The 17,481-nt window shown below is 32.2% G+C and overlaps 1 protein-coding gene across 1 annotated transcript in view; it reads left to right on the top strand.

Annotated features, from left to right (window-relative positions):
- The window catches only part of LOC135956096 (uncharacterized), a 231,103-nt gene extending 214,142 nt beyond the window's left edge, over positions 1 to 16,961 (top strand). Inside the window, 1 exon segment of the mRNA XM_065506591.1 lies at positions 12,859 to 16,961. Within this exon segment, the coding sequence (XP_065362663.1) occupies positions 13,104 to 15,812 (2,709 nt within the window). The 5' untranslated portion in view covers positions 12,859 to 13,103 and the 3' untranslated portion in view covers positions 15,813 to 16,961.
- The last annotated feature ends 520 nt before the right edge of the window (positions 16,962 to 17,481 follow it).

The raw sequence follows: 17,481 nt of genomic DNA, 5'->3' as shown, positions 1-17,481 counted from the left end.
AATTCATCTGCTTTACTTAAAGGAAGTACTAAAAAGTTAAATACTAGATTAACCATGTCAGAAAATGGACATTGTTGGTTCTATATTTGTCCATTTGTAGTTTAATATATTCTGCCCCTGAGCCTTAAGCTTCGTAATTTTATTAGCACTTTAATTTTTCACTATCAATATGACATAATATATTTTTTTTTGGTTTTACTACTTTATTATCAACGGGAAAAAAATTGATTTTGCATAGAGTTTTCATATGGTAATCTTTGTCGCAATTGCTCAATTAGTTTAATTTCTCGTATTATTTTTGTCATAATCTTCAATAATTAAAACGTTCTTTATTTTATCTCTCATTCATCAAACTAGTATGAAAAATGTGTCATAAACATTAAACAATTTTCAATTGGCGACGATAATGGAACAAATTCCTTGAATTTTAAATCAGAAAACAGCAAATGATTTATTTACTTTTTGTACTTTGTGCAATACTGGTTTTAAAAAAAATGGTACGCCAAATTATAATCAGTGTATTAATTACTTAAAAGTTTGGCTTTTTAGAATTGCTGGTTTGACGAAATTAAAACAAAATGGGTTTTAAATCGAAGCATAGATCCACAAGACGTTTAACGGCTATTGATCGCCATCGAGTAATCACAAGCCTTCAAGAGTTTGAGGGGCTCTTGTCCATTATATAATGATGAATATAATGTGTAATAACAATTTTGTCTTGAAAGAGAATTTGCTAGATATTTAAGATTTCAGATATAAAATACTCTATTTCATTTTGAACCACTTGATATTGGCAATTGTTATTTGTTCTTTTAATACTGCACAATTCTTGAGTATGTTGAAAAGCTAAATGAAAATCAGTAATGAATTAAAATGAAAATGGTTCACAAATATAAATTTTGCCTTTTTATTTACTCTTTAGTCTCGAAATTTTTAGCCTTTTTTAATTTCAAAAAAGGCTATTTTGAAATTAAGAAAAGGCTAGAAAAAAGCCACGAAGCTAAAACCAAAATTTCGAGGCTAAAGAGTAAATAAAAAGGCTAAATTTAGCCTCAAAAAGGCTAAACTGGCAACACTGCTAAAATTCGACAAAAATAATACTCATATATATAGATATCACTGTACCAAATTGTATGCAGATTGGCCGATAATTGGTCATAGCTCCCCTATAAGGCCCATTTCCGAAAAAAGATATTAACCTTAAAAAATATTAAAAACTATCGATATCAAAATGAAATTACGCACAGATCAGTAATTTGTATACAGTAATCATACTTCTGGATTTTGTGAATATCGGTCCATATTTAACCATAGATCCCATATAAGGTCCACTTCCGAAAATCACTAAAATCCTCATAAATTTCTTACAAATATAGTTATCATATAGTTTCTTACAAATATAGTATTCAAAACAAATTTATTCAATATATACAAAAATTGATTTACCAAATTTTATGATGATAGGCCCATAATTGGTCATAACCTCCATATAAGAACCACTTCTGGAAAACACATTAACCTGCACAAATATCCAAAAAAATCTATACTGAACCAAAATTTTACACCGATCAGTAATTTGTATCCAAGAATCGTACTACAAGATTTTTTAAATATTGGTCCATAATTCGGCATAGCTCTCATATAAATACATAAAAATCACATAAAAATATTTTATGACAATCGAATCATAATAGGTCATAGCTCCCACATAAGTCCCACAACCAAATATTTTTAAATTTGTCTAAATATATTTGTATACCCTTTTTTTATACTCTGTTTGTTCACTTGAGGTTAAAAGGGAAAAATGTTGATCCAAAAGTATTAACTAATTATTAAGTATATAAATTGTTAAATTTCATTTCATGAGATCTAGACTTAAACTCGACAACACTTTCCCTTTGCGCATGTGAAATTTCATTAAAATTGGACAAAGGGTTTAGAAGTTACGGATTTATTTCCCACTTTTTTTTTCTCATACCACTGTGCGCCATTTTGACACTCAGATATTGTAGATCGTTTAACCCAGTTCCAACAAACTGTTTACGGTTACCTATGTAAGAAAATAATAATTTACACGAAGATTTAGAAAAATTAAATTTAGACGACAATTTCTCAATTAAAAGACAATAATTAACTGTGTCAAACGTTCTAATAGAAATTTCAGTTATAAATTGCTGAATTAGATACAATTTTTTGTACATTTGAAATAAAATATCTTCTGCGTAAACTAGTCTTTCTAACAATTGTTATATTATTTCAGTTTTTATACCATCATATTTAGGTGGAGGGTATTTAAGATTCGGCACGGCCGAATATAGTACTCTTACTTGTTTTTTTTATATTTGTAAATTTGAAACTGTAAGTACACGATACTTTTCCCATATACATACATACACTTAAATTTATACCCTTTCGTAATAGAGAATTTATATGTCAATTTCTGTTTAAAACATTTTTACATCTACAACCAAATTGTATCTGTTTTTTTCCAAAAAAATGTTTACAACATCCGCGTTTCATATAAAATTTTGACTTTGATACTTGATCCAAACATAAACACAAATGACTGACTACAAAAATACACATGTTTGCGATATAAAATTTGCTTTTAAATAAAACGTACATTTAGGTTTTTCTTTTTTGTGCTATTTTGACAGCAAATACATTTATATAGTAGATTCGTCAAGTATTTGCATTTTATATCCACTTAGATATAGATTGTAATACAAATGGAGAAAAAGAAAAATATTTGTCTGGCTTAATATTGTTAGTGAAGGGAAAAATCTTTGCTTTAGAAATCATGCTTCCAATTAGAACAACAGTTATGTAAGCAATTTGTTCCACAATTGAAAAAAATGTTCTTTAAAATATTGATCAAAATGTCGATCAGACTGAGATCGAGAAAACAAAAGCTGATCACAGACGTGACAAATTTTCTATAGAAAAGCTGATCACAGACGTGACAAAGTTGATAACAGACGTGACAAATTTTCTATAGAAAAGCTGATCACAGACGTGACAAATTTTCTATAGAAAAGTTGATCACAGATGAGACAACATTTCTATAGAAAAGTTGATCACAGATGGGACAACATTTCTATAAAAAAGTTGATCACAGATGGGACAACATTTCTATAGAAAAGTTGATCACAGATGGGACAACATTTCTATAGAAAAGTTGATCACAGATGGGACAACATTTCTATAGAAAAGTTGATCACAGATGGGACAACATTTCTATAGAAAAGTTGATCACAGATGGGACAACATTTCTATAGAAAAGTTGATCACAGATGGGACAACATTTCTATAGAAAAGTTGATCACAGATGGGACAACATTTCTATAGAAAAGTTGATCACAGATGGGACAACATTTCTATAGAAAAGTTGATCACAGATGGGACAACATTTCTATAGAAAAGTTGATCACAGATGGGACAACATTTCTATAGAAAAGTTGATCACAGATGGGACAACATTTCTATAGAAAAGTTGATCACAGATGGGACAACATTTCTATAGAAAAGTTGATCACAGATGGGACAACATTTCTATAGAAAAGTTGATCACAGATGGGACAACATTTCTATAGAAAAGTTGATCACAGATGGGACAACATTTCTATAGAAAAGTTGATCACAGATGGGACAACATTTCTATAGAAAAGTTGATCACAGATGGGACAACATTTCTATAGAAAAGTTGATCACAGATGGGACAACATTTCTATAGAAAAGTTGATCACAGATGGGACAACATTTCTATAGAAAAGTTGTTCAGAGATGGGACAACATTTCTATAGAAAAGTTGTTCAGAGATGGGACAACATTTCTATAGAAAAGTTGTTCACAGATGGGACAACATTTCTATAGAAAAGTTGTTCACAGATGGGACAACATTTCTATAGAAAAGTTGTTCACAGATGGGACAACATTTCTATAGAAAAGTTGTTCACAGATGGGACAACATTTCTATAGAAAAGTTGTTCACAGATGGGACAACATTTCTATAGAAAAGTTGTTCACAGATGGGACAACATTTCTATAGAAAAGTTGTTCACAGATGGGACAACATTTCTATAGAAAAGTTGTTCACAGATGGGACAACATTTCTATAGAAAAGTTGTTCACAGATGGGACAACATTTCTATAGAAAAGTTGTTCACAGATGGGACAACATTTCTATAGAAAAGTTGTTCACAGATGGGACAACATTTCTATAGAAAAGTTGTTCACAGATGGGACAACATTTCTATAGAAAAGTTGTTCACAGATGGGACAACATTTCTATAGAAAAGTTGATCACAGATGGGACAACATTTCTATAGAAAAGTTGATCACAGATGGGACAACATTTCTATAGAAAAGTTGATCACAGATGGGACAACATTTCTATAGAAAAGTTGATCACAGATGGGACAACACTTCTATAGAAAAGCTGATCACAGATGGGACAACATTTCTATAGAAAAGTTGATCACAGATGGGACAACATTTCTATAGAAAAGTTGATCACAGATGGGACAACATTTCTATAGAAAAGTTGATCACAGATGGGACAACATTTCTATAGAAAAGTTGATCACAGATGGGACAACATTTCTATAGAAAAGCTGATCACAGATGGGACAACATTTCTATAGAAAAGCTGATCACAGATGGGACAACATTTCTATAGAAAAGTTGATCACAGATGGGACAACATTTCTATAGAAAAGTTGATCACAGATGGGACAACATTTCTATAGAAAAGTTGATCACAGATGGGACAACATTTCTATAGAAAAGTTGATCACAGATGGGACAACATTTCTATAGAAAAGTTGTTCAGAGATGGGACAACAGTTCTATAGAAAAGTTGTTCACAGATGGGACAACATTTCTATAGAAAAGTTGTTCACAGATGGGACAACATTTCTATAGAAAAGTTGTTCACAGATGGGACAACATTTCTATAGAGAAGTTGTTCACAGATGGAACAACATTTCTATAGAAAAGTTGATCACAGATGGGACAACATTTCTATAGAAAATTTGTTCACAGATGGGACAACATTTCTATAGAAAAGTTGTTCACAGATGGGACAACATTTCTATAGAAAAGTTGTTCACAGATGGGACAACATTTCTATAGAAAAGTTGTTCACAGATGGGACAACATTTCTATAGAAAAGTTGTTCACAGATGGGACAACATTTCTATAGAAAAGTTGTTCACAGATGGGACAACATTTCTATAGAAAAGTTGTTCACAGATGGGACAACATTTCTATAGAAAAGTTGTTCACAGATGGGACAACATTTCTATAGAAAAGTTGTTCACAGATGGGACAACATTTCTATAGAAAAGTTGTTCACAGATGGGACAACATTTCTATAGAAAAGTTGTTCACAGATGGGACAACATTTCTATAGAAAAGTTGTTCACAGATGGGACAACATTTCTATAGAAAAGTTGTTCACAGATGGGACAACATTTCTATAGAAAAGTTGTTCACAGATGGGACAACATTTCTATAGAAAAGTTGATCACAGATGGGACAACATTTCTATAGAAAAGTTGATCACAGACGTGACAACATTTCTATAGAAAAATTGGTCACAGCCGGGTCACCAAAAATTTATTATAGTTGTTGTTCCCAGTCCGAACCACTTTTCTCTAGAAACATTTCCTTCCATAATCTTCCTTTTTAGGTTTTTAAACTAAAACAGGAAACTGCTATTTACCTTATCTAAACCCTTGTATCATGTGTTTAGTTTTATGTATTACATAATATATAAATATTTGTAAAATTTCAATATGTGTTTTTCGTAGTTTTCCAGTATAAATGTTAAATATTTACAAATACTCGCTAACAGCAATCAGTCTTGACGTTCTCTAGTCTTCTATTTAAAATTTCACTGCGATATTATTTGACATACAAGTCGTTGTGAAGACTGATAGCTTTTTGCCAAATACGATAATATGAAAATCTAAAACTCTAAATCATAGATAAATAAACATTCTCCTTTATTTTTTGTTCTCTTTTGGAAAAAGTAATGTATACAAATACAAACTACTTATGTACTTTCGGTATTAGTTTAATATCGTTTGTAAAATTTCTCTAAAATTTTGTTGTTACACAAATACAACAAACTAAAACTACTAGGAATTCGTATAAACATTAGTTTTCAGTTCTATTTTTTTTTTTTTTTTGTCCTACACCATTCATTCATGGAAAACATTTTATGTATTCAGTCATTCATTCGCATGGCAAAAGAAGCTTTACATTTACTTTTTGTATATTTTTTTTTCTTTTTTCTGAATATTGTTTATATAGAATACTATAAATTCTGTGCCTTGGCATGGCATATAGATTTTTTTTATTTCACATCAATTTAACGTGTTTTTTTTTTGTTTCATTTTGTATTGAGTCGAAACAAAAGAGGAACAAAAAAAATTTATTTTCCATATCATGGTTGATGGAATATAAAAAGGCAATATTACACAACAAAAAGCACAAAAGAAATAAATTCATGAAATTGTTGTTTAAATAAAAGATGTGACATGTGTTAAATGTATGTAGAGAATAAGTATTGAAATTGTTTTTAACAACATTGAAGAAAATAAACCAAAAAAAAAAACGTATTTTTTATTACGCATGTTATAGAATTTAAGGTAATTTGTGAAGTAAATTGAAAGCTGCGTGTTTATATAGAATTTTGAAGGCACTTTACAAATATTTCCTAAAAACTGAAGATGTTTTGTATATAAAATATGAGACTTTGACCAACTAAAGGAGATCTCCTCAATATTCTATAGAAATGTTGACCAGACTGCGATCAACTTTTCTAGAGATATACGATCAACTTTTCTATAGAAATGTTAACCAGACTACGATCATTTTTTCTGTAGAAATGTTGCCCGGTTGTGACTACTTTTCTAAAGAAATTTTAACCAGACTGCGAGCAAAGCTGCTATAGAAATGTTGACCATATTATGATGAACTTTTCTATAGAAATGTTGACCAAACTATGATCAACTTTTCTATAGAAATGTTGACCAAACTATGATCAACTTTTCTAAAGAAATGTTAACCAGACTGCGAGCAAAGCTGCTATAGAAATGTTGACCATATTATGATGAACTTTTCTATAGAAATGTTGACCATATTATGATGAACTTTTCTATAGAAATGTTGACCATATTATGATGAACTTTTCTATAGAAATGTTGACCATATTATGATGAACTTTTCTATAGAAATGTTGACCAAACTATGATCAACATTTCTATAGAAATGTTGACCAAACTATGATCAACATTTCTATAGAAATGTTGACCAAACTATGATCAACTTTTCTATAGAAATGTTGACCAAACTATGATCAACTTTTCTATAGAAATGTTGACCAAACTATGATCAACTTTTCTATAGAAATGTTGACCAAACTATGATCAACTTTTCTATAGAAATGTTGAGCAAACTATGATCAACTTTCCTATAGAAATGTTGAGCAAACTATGATCAACTTTCCTATAGAAATGTTAACCAAACTATGATCAACTTTCCTATAGAAATGTTGACCAAACGATGATCAACTTTTCTATAGAAATGTTGACCAAACTATGATCAACTTTTCTATAGAAATGTTGACCATACTATGATCAACTTTTCTATAGAAATGTTGACCATACTATGATCAACTTTTCTATAGAAATCTTGGTGCTCAATCTCTGTTATGCCACAAATTCATTGCCCCATAAAGTATGCAACATTTTCTTTAATAACTATAAATATTTCCTTAGTGATATATACAAATGTAAATAACAAAGCATTATTCCCAGAATTTTAATTCACACTTAGCAAATTCTCTTCAAATTACTCACGCTCTTGACAACAAAAGAATCACTATGGTCTTCCAGCATATTTAAGGTGAAAATAATAATTTTTCAGCAAAAAATTTTAACACAAAAACAAAATATTGCCACATTAAATTTGATGCTCTGAAAAACTTTAAATTTTTTTGCCATAAAAGGAAACAAAGTTTTTTTGTAAATTCATTTTCTCACTCGCACGCACACACATTTACAAATTTTAATTTCCCTTTAGGCCAAGTGTGGGTATAATTGTGTGTAAGTAAATGTATGTATGTGTGTGTAGCGCTGTGGTTATGACCATCTATTTTACTATTAACCCACAGGGAGCTTTTAATAAACCACAAATTTAACATTTGTTGCCAGTTTCACATAAACAGCAAAACATAAAAAAAAAATACTACAAATATTTGCTATTTGTTGTTTAAACTTTATTGTTACGAGAGTGTGTATATCTTTTTTTAAGCCTAAATTCTTAGAATTTGTTTTGAAGGGAACAAAGTTTTTGGCAACAAAGAAACAGAAAAATTACGGACAAATTTGTTAGTTGTAACTTACGTATCATAAAATAATACAAAACAAGTATTAAACGTAATTTTTTGGCGTGTGAAAAGCTTTTGTTAGCAGTAGGGGTTTTTTTTATTAAAATAGTCACAAATATATGAACATTTTATGATTATTCTGCAAGAAATATTAAAAAGTAACGAAAATCTAAAGCTTGTATTGACATCTTTACTTTTCAACCAAATCCAATTTATTAAACTGAAGTCAAAAATTTTAACCTTCAGAATTATTTTTAATTTCATTGATTTCCTTGCATAATTTTTTAAAGAACTCATGTAATTTTTATGGCCATTATTCATGTCTTAATAAAAACGATTTTACTTTGTCAATAACCCAAAAGATTGTTGATTTAAAAAAATTTAAATGCTGACGCCATTTTTAACTTATTATTATTCTTTTCAAACTGAGTGTTCTTTACAGTTGCCATTTTTAAGTTTTCAAAAAATAGTTTTCAAAGAAAAACAACTTACACATGTAAACTTTTACTTAGTATGTGTTTATAAATTGTGTAGCCTGGCCTTAAAGGAAGTAAAACTAAGAAATAAACTCAAGGTCATAAAAGAAACTTAATACTAACGAGTTGCTCTGGTAGACGAAAACAGAAAACAGAAAAGAGTAAAAGAAAATAAAGAATTTAGAGAAGTTAACTTAAATTGTATAAATCTTATTATATTGATCCTTGGCAGGAAATAAAAAAAATAAAAACACTCACAATAAAAAGGAGGTTCAAACGCACTAGATATTTTGTCAAATTATGATAAATATTTGTGTAAAAAATAGCTCATACTCAGGTAAAATTGTCTATGGAAGTGCTAACCACATCCTTAATAGACCAGACTGTGAACAACTTTTCTATAGAACTGATGACTAGGCTGCGATCGATTTTTTTATGAAACTGTTCAAATTTTCTATAGAAATGTTAAGCAGACTCTGATCAACTTTTCTATAGAAATTTTCACCAGACGGTGATCAACTTTCTATAGAAATATTGACCAGACGGTGATCAACATTTCTATAGAAATATTGACCAGACGGTGATCAACTTTTCTATAGAAATATTGACCAGACGGTGATCAACTTTTCTATAGAAATATTGACCAGACGGTGATCAACTTTTCTATAGAAATATTGACCAGACGGTGATCAACTTTTCTATAGAAATATTGACCAGACGGTGATCAACTTTTCTATAGAAATGTTGACCCGGCTGTGATCAACGTATCTATAGAAATTTTGACCAGACTATGACCAACTTTTCTTTCGAAATGTTGACCAGACTATGACTAACTTTTCTGTGATCAACTCTTCTATGGAAATGTTGTCACGTCTGTGATCAACTCTTCTATGGAAATGTTGTCTTGTCTGTGATCAACTCTTCTATGGAAATGTTGTCACGTCTGTGATCAACTCTTCTATGGAAATGTTGTCTTGTCTGTGATCAACTCTTTTATGGAAATGTTGTCTTGTCTGTGATCAACTCTTCTATGGAAATGTTGTCACGTCTGTGATCAACTTTTCTATAGAAATGTTGTCACGTCTGTGATCAACTTTTCTATAGAAATGTTGTCACGTCTGTGATCAACTTTTCTATAGAATTGTTGTCACGTCTGTGATCAACTTTTCTATAGAAATATTGTCACTTCTGTGATCAACTTTTCTATAGAAATATTGTCACGTCTGTGATCAACTCTTCTATGGAAATGTTGTCACGTCTGTGATCAACTTTTCTATAGAAATGTTGTCACGTCTGTGATCAACTTTGCTATAGAAATGTTGTCACGTCTGTGAACAGCTTTTCTATAGAAATTTTGTCACGTCTGTGATCAACTTTTCTATAGAAATGTTGTCACGTCTGTGATCAACTTTTCTATAGAAATGTTGTCACGTCTGTGGTCAACTTTTCTATAGAAATGTTGTCACGTCTGTGATCAACTTTTCTATAGAAATGTTGTCACGTCTGTGATCAGCTTTTCTATAGAAATTTTGTCACGTCTGTGATCAGCATTTCTATAGAAATTTTGTCACGTCTGTGATCAGCTTTTCTATAGAAATGTTGTCACGTCTGTGATCAGCTTTTCTATAGAAATGTTGTCACGTCTGTGATCAACTTTTCTATAGAAATTTTGTCACGTCTGTGATCAACTTTTCTATAGAAATGTTGTCACGTCTGTGATCAACTTTTCTATAGAAATGTTGTCACATCTGTGATCAACTTTTCTATAGAAATGTTGTCACGTCTGTGATCAACTTTTCTATAGAAATGTTGTCACGTCTGTGATCAACTTTTCTATAGAAATGTTGTCACGTCTGTGATCAACTTTTCTATAGAAATGTTGTCACGTCTGTGATCAACTTTTCTATAGAAATGTTGTCACGTCTGTGATTAACTTTTCTATAGAAATTTTGTCACGTCTGTGATCAGCTTTTCTATAGAAATTTTGTCACGTCTGTGATCAACTTTCTATAGAAAATTTCTATTGCAATGTTGACCTCACTATGATAAACATTTCTTTAGAGATATTGATTTGACTATGAAAGACTTTTCTTTAGAAATGTTTTTCAGAACGTGCTCAAATGGGTATTCTTTAAATCATATTAATCATTTCCGTGAGTGTATCCTTACATATGTTTAAGCTGCCACACGAGCATAAAAAATGGACTGTTGGTATGGTATGAGTTACATGACTAGTTGGTGTTATACAAAAGGAAGCAATTTTACTGTTTAAGACTAAAATTTATGTCCTTTTTAGTTGTTTCTTTTTTTTTGTTTAGCTTAGCACGAACTCCAATATGTACAGGAGTTGGGGGTTTATGGCCAAAACCAATATACATAAACATGGTGGTTGCTGTTACTAGGAAAACAAAAAACCACCAAGAGTTTTTCTCAGGGTATTTTCTCTGTATTCCACATGTAGGTTGCCTCAGTAACCATTGGCGCCAAACCTACGATAATAACTTAAGTTAACAAATAAAGTATATATATTTTTTGGTTGGTTTCTGTGTCACAAGTTTAGCGCACTCGTATCGCCAAAAACACACTACTACTACTATGTACCAAATGTCAGACATTTGTTGTAAAATGGTATTTATGGTAAGACTTAAGATTTTTGGCTTCTATTTTTATACAGACGGTTTATGAATTAAGTTTTTCATTTTGTAGGTCTTTAAAGTGTGATTGTCTATTTGTTTGTTGTTTTAAAGTACGAAGGCGTTGAGGAATACTAGTAGGGGGTGTTATAAAGACAAAACAACTAAAAACAATAGATAACAAGTGAACATATTGTGTTAAAGAAAAAGTTTGGCGAAAAAACATGCTATAGTTATTTACTAGTTTTGTAGAAAAAACTTTTCCTTTTTCTTTGCCAGTGTAAAGTTTTTTTTAGGTTATCGGGTGTATTTCTAGTGTAATTTCTGGGATAAAGTGAAAGGAAAAGAAAAAACAAGTGTAGTTGGAAGGGAGATGATTGTGGGAGAATAGTTAAATTTAATTTAGTGGCTTTAAACTTCTGAAAGTTTATCACACTGTGTCCAGTTTTTCCATAGAAAAGTTGGTTAAACTGTGATCGACTTTTCCATAGATCGAGTTTTTCACATAAAAATTGGTCACACTGTGATCGAGTTTTCCAAAGAAAAGCTAATCACACTGTGATCGAGTTTTCCATAGAAAAGCTAATCACATTGTGATCATGTTGATCAGACTGTGATCGAGTTTTCTATAGAAAAGTTGATCAGACTGTGATCGAGTTTTCTATAGAAAAGTTGATCAGACTGTGATCGAGTTTTCTATAGAAAAGTTGATCTGACTGTGATCGAGTTTTCTATAGAAAAGTTGATCAGACTGTGATCGAGTTTTCTATAGAAAAGTTGATCAGACTGTGATCGAGTTTTCTATAGAAAAGTTGATCAGACTGTGATCGAGTTTTCCATAGAAAAATTGATCAGACTGTGATCGAGTTTTCTATAGAAAAGTTGATCAGACTGTGATCGAGTTTTCTATAGAAAAGTTGATCAGACTGTGATCGAGTTTTCTATAGAAAAGTTGATCAGACTGTGATCGAGTTTTCTATAGAAAAGTTGATCAGACTGTGATCGAGTTTTCTATAGAAAAGTTGATCAGACTGTGATCGAGTTTTCTATAGAAAAGTTGATCAGACTGTGATCGAGTTTTCTATAGAAAAGTTGATCAGACTGTGATCGAGTTTTCTATAGAAAAGTTGATCAGACTGTGATCGAGTTTTCTATAGAAAAGTTCGAGTTTCCAATAGAAAAGTTGATCACATTTAGGCCACGTTTTCTACAGAAAACTTTACCACAAAGAGAACTATTATCCTGTAGAAAAATGTCTTAAAAAACTTGCAGTTATTTCACTACCTTAATCCTAAAATAAAAATGTCCCCCGAAATTTAACCAACTTTAAATTCTTCTCTTTTCTTTGCAGTTTATTAAAAACGAATTCTAATGACGTGTGCTGCATTGCAAAACTATTGGCAACAAATGCTAGAAATCAACAGCAGCAGCAACAACTACCAGCAACTATATAAAAAACTATAGTAAATTTTCAAAGAAATTAAAAAAAAAACTCTTGGAAACTAAAAAGAAACAAAATAAAAGAACTAGCCAAAGTAACGAAGAAAGCAAACTTACAAACGAATTAAAGAAAACAAAAATTAATCCAAAAAAACAATGAGACTTACAACGAAAAGAAAAACGGAAATAAAAACGAAACCAATAAACAAACTAACGGAAGCCACACAAGACAAGGAAGTGGAGCAGCAACAAACGACCACAAACAGCAGCAGCATTATAATGGCTACAGATTTTGAGTGTCAGCAACGTTTGACGGGTGGTCGCAGTGACTGCTGCCAACCTCTATTGAACACATGTCACAAAACCCGCAACCCTCAGTTAACAACAAACTTACCCCGTCTCATGCAGCAACCGCATACTGGCCTTTTGAAACCAGCTTCATTTTTAGCTTGGCTGGTGGCTTTATTTGTGGTGGTCTCTTGCCTTTGTTCCAGGGTGCCCTTGGCTAATGCTTTGGCCAACTGTCCCAATGGCTGTCAATGTGATGATGACACTTTGGTGGTGAAATGTGGTGAAGGCACTTTGGATGTTTTGCCAATTGCTTTGAATCCCTCCATACAACGTTTGATTATTAAGAATAACAAAATCAAAACCATTGATTCGGGCATACAGTTCTATCAGGAATTAACCTTTTTGGATTTATCCTATAACGATCTGGTTACCATACCCCAAAGAACTTTTGCCTTTCAACGTAAATTGCAGGAATTGCATTTGAATCACAATAAAATTGGACAAATTAATAACAAGACTTTGTCTGGTTTGTCGGCGGTGACAGTGTTGAACATAAGAGGCAATCTATTGGCTGAGTTGGAGGACTTGACCTTTGCCCCTTTGCTAAAGGTAGAGGAATTGAATTTGGGTCAAAATCGCATTAGCCGTATAGGAGCACATGCCTTTGATGGTTTGAAGAACTTAAGGGTTTTATATCTGGACGACAATACTTTGACCACAGTGCCAGCACCGGAAAATTTCCGAGCCATGCCTTCTTTGGCGGAACTATACTTGGGCACCAACTCTTTTATGTCTATACCCAATAAAGCTTTTGACGACTTAAAGGGTCTAACACGTTTGGATTTAAAAGGAGCGGGACTCCATAATATTTCTTTAGAAGCCATGAAGGGTTTGGAGGGCGTTAGATATCTCGATTTATCCGACAACCGTTTGCAGTTTATACCCCAGCTGGCCTTGTCACACTTGGAAAGATTGGAGGATTTGTCTTTGGGACAAAATGATTTTGAGGTCATACCCACAAATGCTTTAATGGGCTTGAAAAATCTTAAGAGACTGGAAATTACGGGGGCCCAACGCTTAAGAAAATTGGAGAATTCCGCTTTTAGCAATAATGCCAATCTGGAATATATTAATCTGTCGGCCAATAAGCTGTTAAGTGATATACAAGAAAATGCCTTTTTGGGTTTGCCACATTTGAAGCATGTGATCCTGAAAGAAAATCAAATATTTACTTTAGGCGAGGGTCTATTTCCCTGGTCCGATTTGGAGACATTCGATCTATCCGATAATCCCTTGATGTGTGACTGCCGTTTGTTGTGGTTGCGGTCATTGGTAATGACACGTAATGGTACGAATGTACAAATAAAGGGGGTTACATGTGCAGCACCGCCCAATCTAAAGGGACAAACTTTACAGGCAGTAACACCAGCCATGTTGGGCTGCTCACACAGTGATCCTAAACAGCAGGCCTTAATTGGGGTACTTTTGGTGGCCACTGCAGCTGCTATAACCATTTTAGCTTTAAGTATTTACGCCTGTCGCCGCAGAATACGCGAGTTATTGAAAGGAGGTTGGGGCAACTCCGCCTTGGGCAGAAAAGAACGTGAATATCAAAAAACCTTCTCTGATGAAGACTATATGACCCGGCAGCCACAAATACCCTGTGCCATGACATCCACAGCTCCTTATGCCACCACTACTAGTGGCTATGGACAGCATGCCATACCCTATATGGGAACACGTCCCATACCAGTCACAGAGCTATAGCTAGAAGCACCACCCCCACCTCCCCATAGAGGTCGGGGATCGGCCAACAATACTTTGCAACAACTACAAGTACCAAATGGTGCTTCACTGTATAATGGCTGTGTTCCTCTACCTGATAATCCCGTTACAAATACCACAACCTTTGTCAACCAACTGAACCAAATCAAATATATGACCAATAATACCAGAACACCCAATAACTATCACTCCCAGCAGGATATGCGCAAACTGGCTAATGGCAAAAATCCAAATATCACTTCACTGCCGCGTCACAGCAACACCTGCAGTAAGCAGCAGCAACAGCAACAACAGCAGCAGCAAGAAAGTTCCCTGACCAACAATCATATCTACAGCCAGCCCATAGTGCCCAATGGTGTGGGTTCCTACATTAATACCACGCCCAAATTTAATACAACCGATCGTCATATACGTCTCACACAAGATCATTTCAATCACAATAACTCCTCCGCTCTTAAATATCCGAAATTGTATTCCCAAACCTTGGATGGCGACTATCTGCACAACAATTCCCATTATTCGCTGCCCGTCGATCACAGCATCAATCCTGCCGATCACAATGCTAGTCCCTCAACATCACCCATCCCACCCACACCACCACCTCCAGCCTTGCCTTTACGTAATGGCAGCTGTAACACCACGGGACGCCGTTCCACCTTAAGCTCTTTGAATGGTAATTCTCTCAATAACAACAACAATAGTATGGCAGCTACGCTACACAAAAATAATACCTTGAATATTAATAACAACAACAATCATACGGGCAGCCTGAGGCATCAATATCACTGATATTCGTTAAAAAAGTGCCGAGAACATAATGGTTTGATGATGGGCGGGGGTTCTCGGGGCGATTTGATGTGGGATGGTAAGATGGGGACATTTGAGACTATAGAAATGACGGCGTTTTTGCATTAGAATAACAATGAACAAATGAAGAGTTGATTAGAAGCAAGATAAATAAAGAGCATATTGAGAGATGTTGGGTTTAGAAATTGTACACAAATTTTAAAATAATAAATTGGCCGCATGACTAAATACTTTTAGTTACAAAACTAAAATTCTTTTAGTTAAGACAATTTAAGAAAATTCTGTATAAAGTAGGGAACTTTGTTATTGGTATAAAAATCCTTCTGCAGAAACTTTTTTTAGAAATTCTTTAGAATATTGTATCAATTAAAAATAATAAAATTTTTCACTACACGAAAATGTGCTAATAGTACCTGTACTAAAAAATGTACCATATTAATATTTTAGGACATTATGACAATACGACTTAATAGGAGACCGTTTGAATCCCCCAATTGTATTAATTAAAATATTTTTATCAAATGACATAAATTGACGATAATGAAAATAGTAGAATAGAGTTTAGGTACCAAAAATGTACCACTTCCTTAAGAAAAACTTTAAATTTGGTTTTAATACCGATTATTGAAGCAAATATTTTCAATAAGTACCATTTTACTTTCTTGGCTCTGTAAAAAGAATTAATGGAAACAAATTTGATACCAAAAACAAATAATAAACAAATAATGCAAATATTGGTATCAAAAAAAATAGGAAACCATTTACACGGAGCAAAAATACAACAATTTTAATTGGTACCAATATAAAGTAAATTTTTTTTTAAACAAAACGTACCACTTGTTAAAGATAATCAGAACTAAATATGGTACAATTTTGTTGTGGTACCAAAAAATTAATTTTTTCCAACAAAAAGTTTTTAAATCATCTGGAATGGAATTTTTAAGCAGCCAAAATTAAACAATTTTCTTTGATTCAAAAAAAGTACCATCCCAAAGTTTTAAGAGTTTTTATTTAGTGCAAAAAGTCTTGTGTCTAGAAACAATAGCTGTTAATTAATACAAATAAAAGAGTAAATTGTCTTTTAATAATAGTTTTTTTTCTTTAATAATTTAATTTTTTTTCAAGAAAAATTCCCCTTTTATATAAAAAAGGTACCATTTTTCTAAAGAAAGCTGAAATTTGTCTCAAGAAATTTAAACTCTTTCCAATTAAAGAAAGGTTAATTTTTCCAAAAACGTACAATTTTTCTGAAAATGTACCTTTTTTCTAAAAACGTACCTTTTCGGAAATGTACCATTTTCCTAAAAACCGTCTATGTAATAAAACCATTTGTTCTTAAAAAAAGGGACTTCAAAGAAACTGAATTTTTTCTAAGAAAAGTACTTTCTGAAAAGTAATACTACCAATTTCCATAAAAAAATTGTTTCTAACAACTGCTATTATCTTTTGTTTAAACAAGTCTGTTTCTAAAAAATAATATTTTTATACAAAATAAATATATAGAGGTACATTTTTCTAAAACAAAGTCATGTAAGTAAATTTTTTTTCTAAAAAAAGTTCTTTTTTTGATAAAAAATATTTTTTTCCAATAAAAGTAAACTACATTTCTTCTAAGAAATGGTAAGGTAACTGTAAAAGAATTTTTACTAAC

Source organism: Calliphora vicina, chromosome 3, assembly GCF_958450345.1.
Source record: "Calliphora vicina chromosome 3, idCalVici1.1, whole genome shotgun sequence".
Taxonomy (NCBI): Eukaryota; Metazoa; Arthropoda; class Insecta; order Diptera; family Calliphoridae; genus Calliphora; species Calliphora vicina.
The sequence above is the reverse complement of the archived record's forward strand: the minus strand, read 5'-3'. Positions and strand labels throughout refer to the sequence as shown.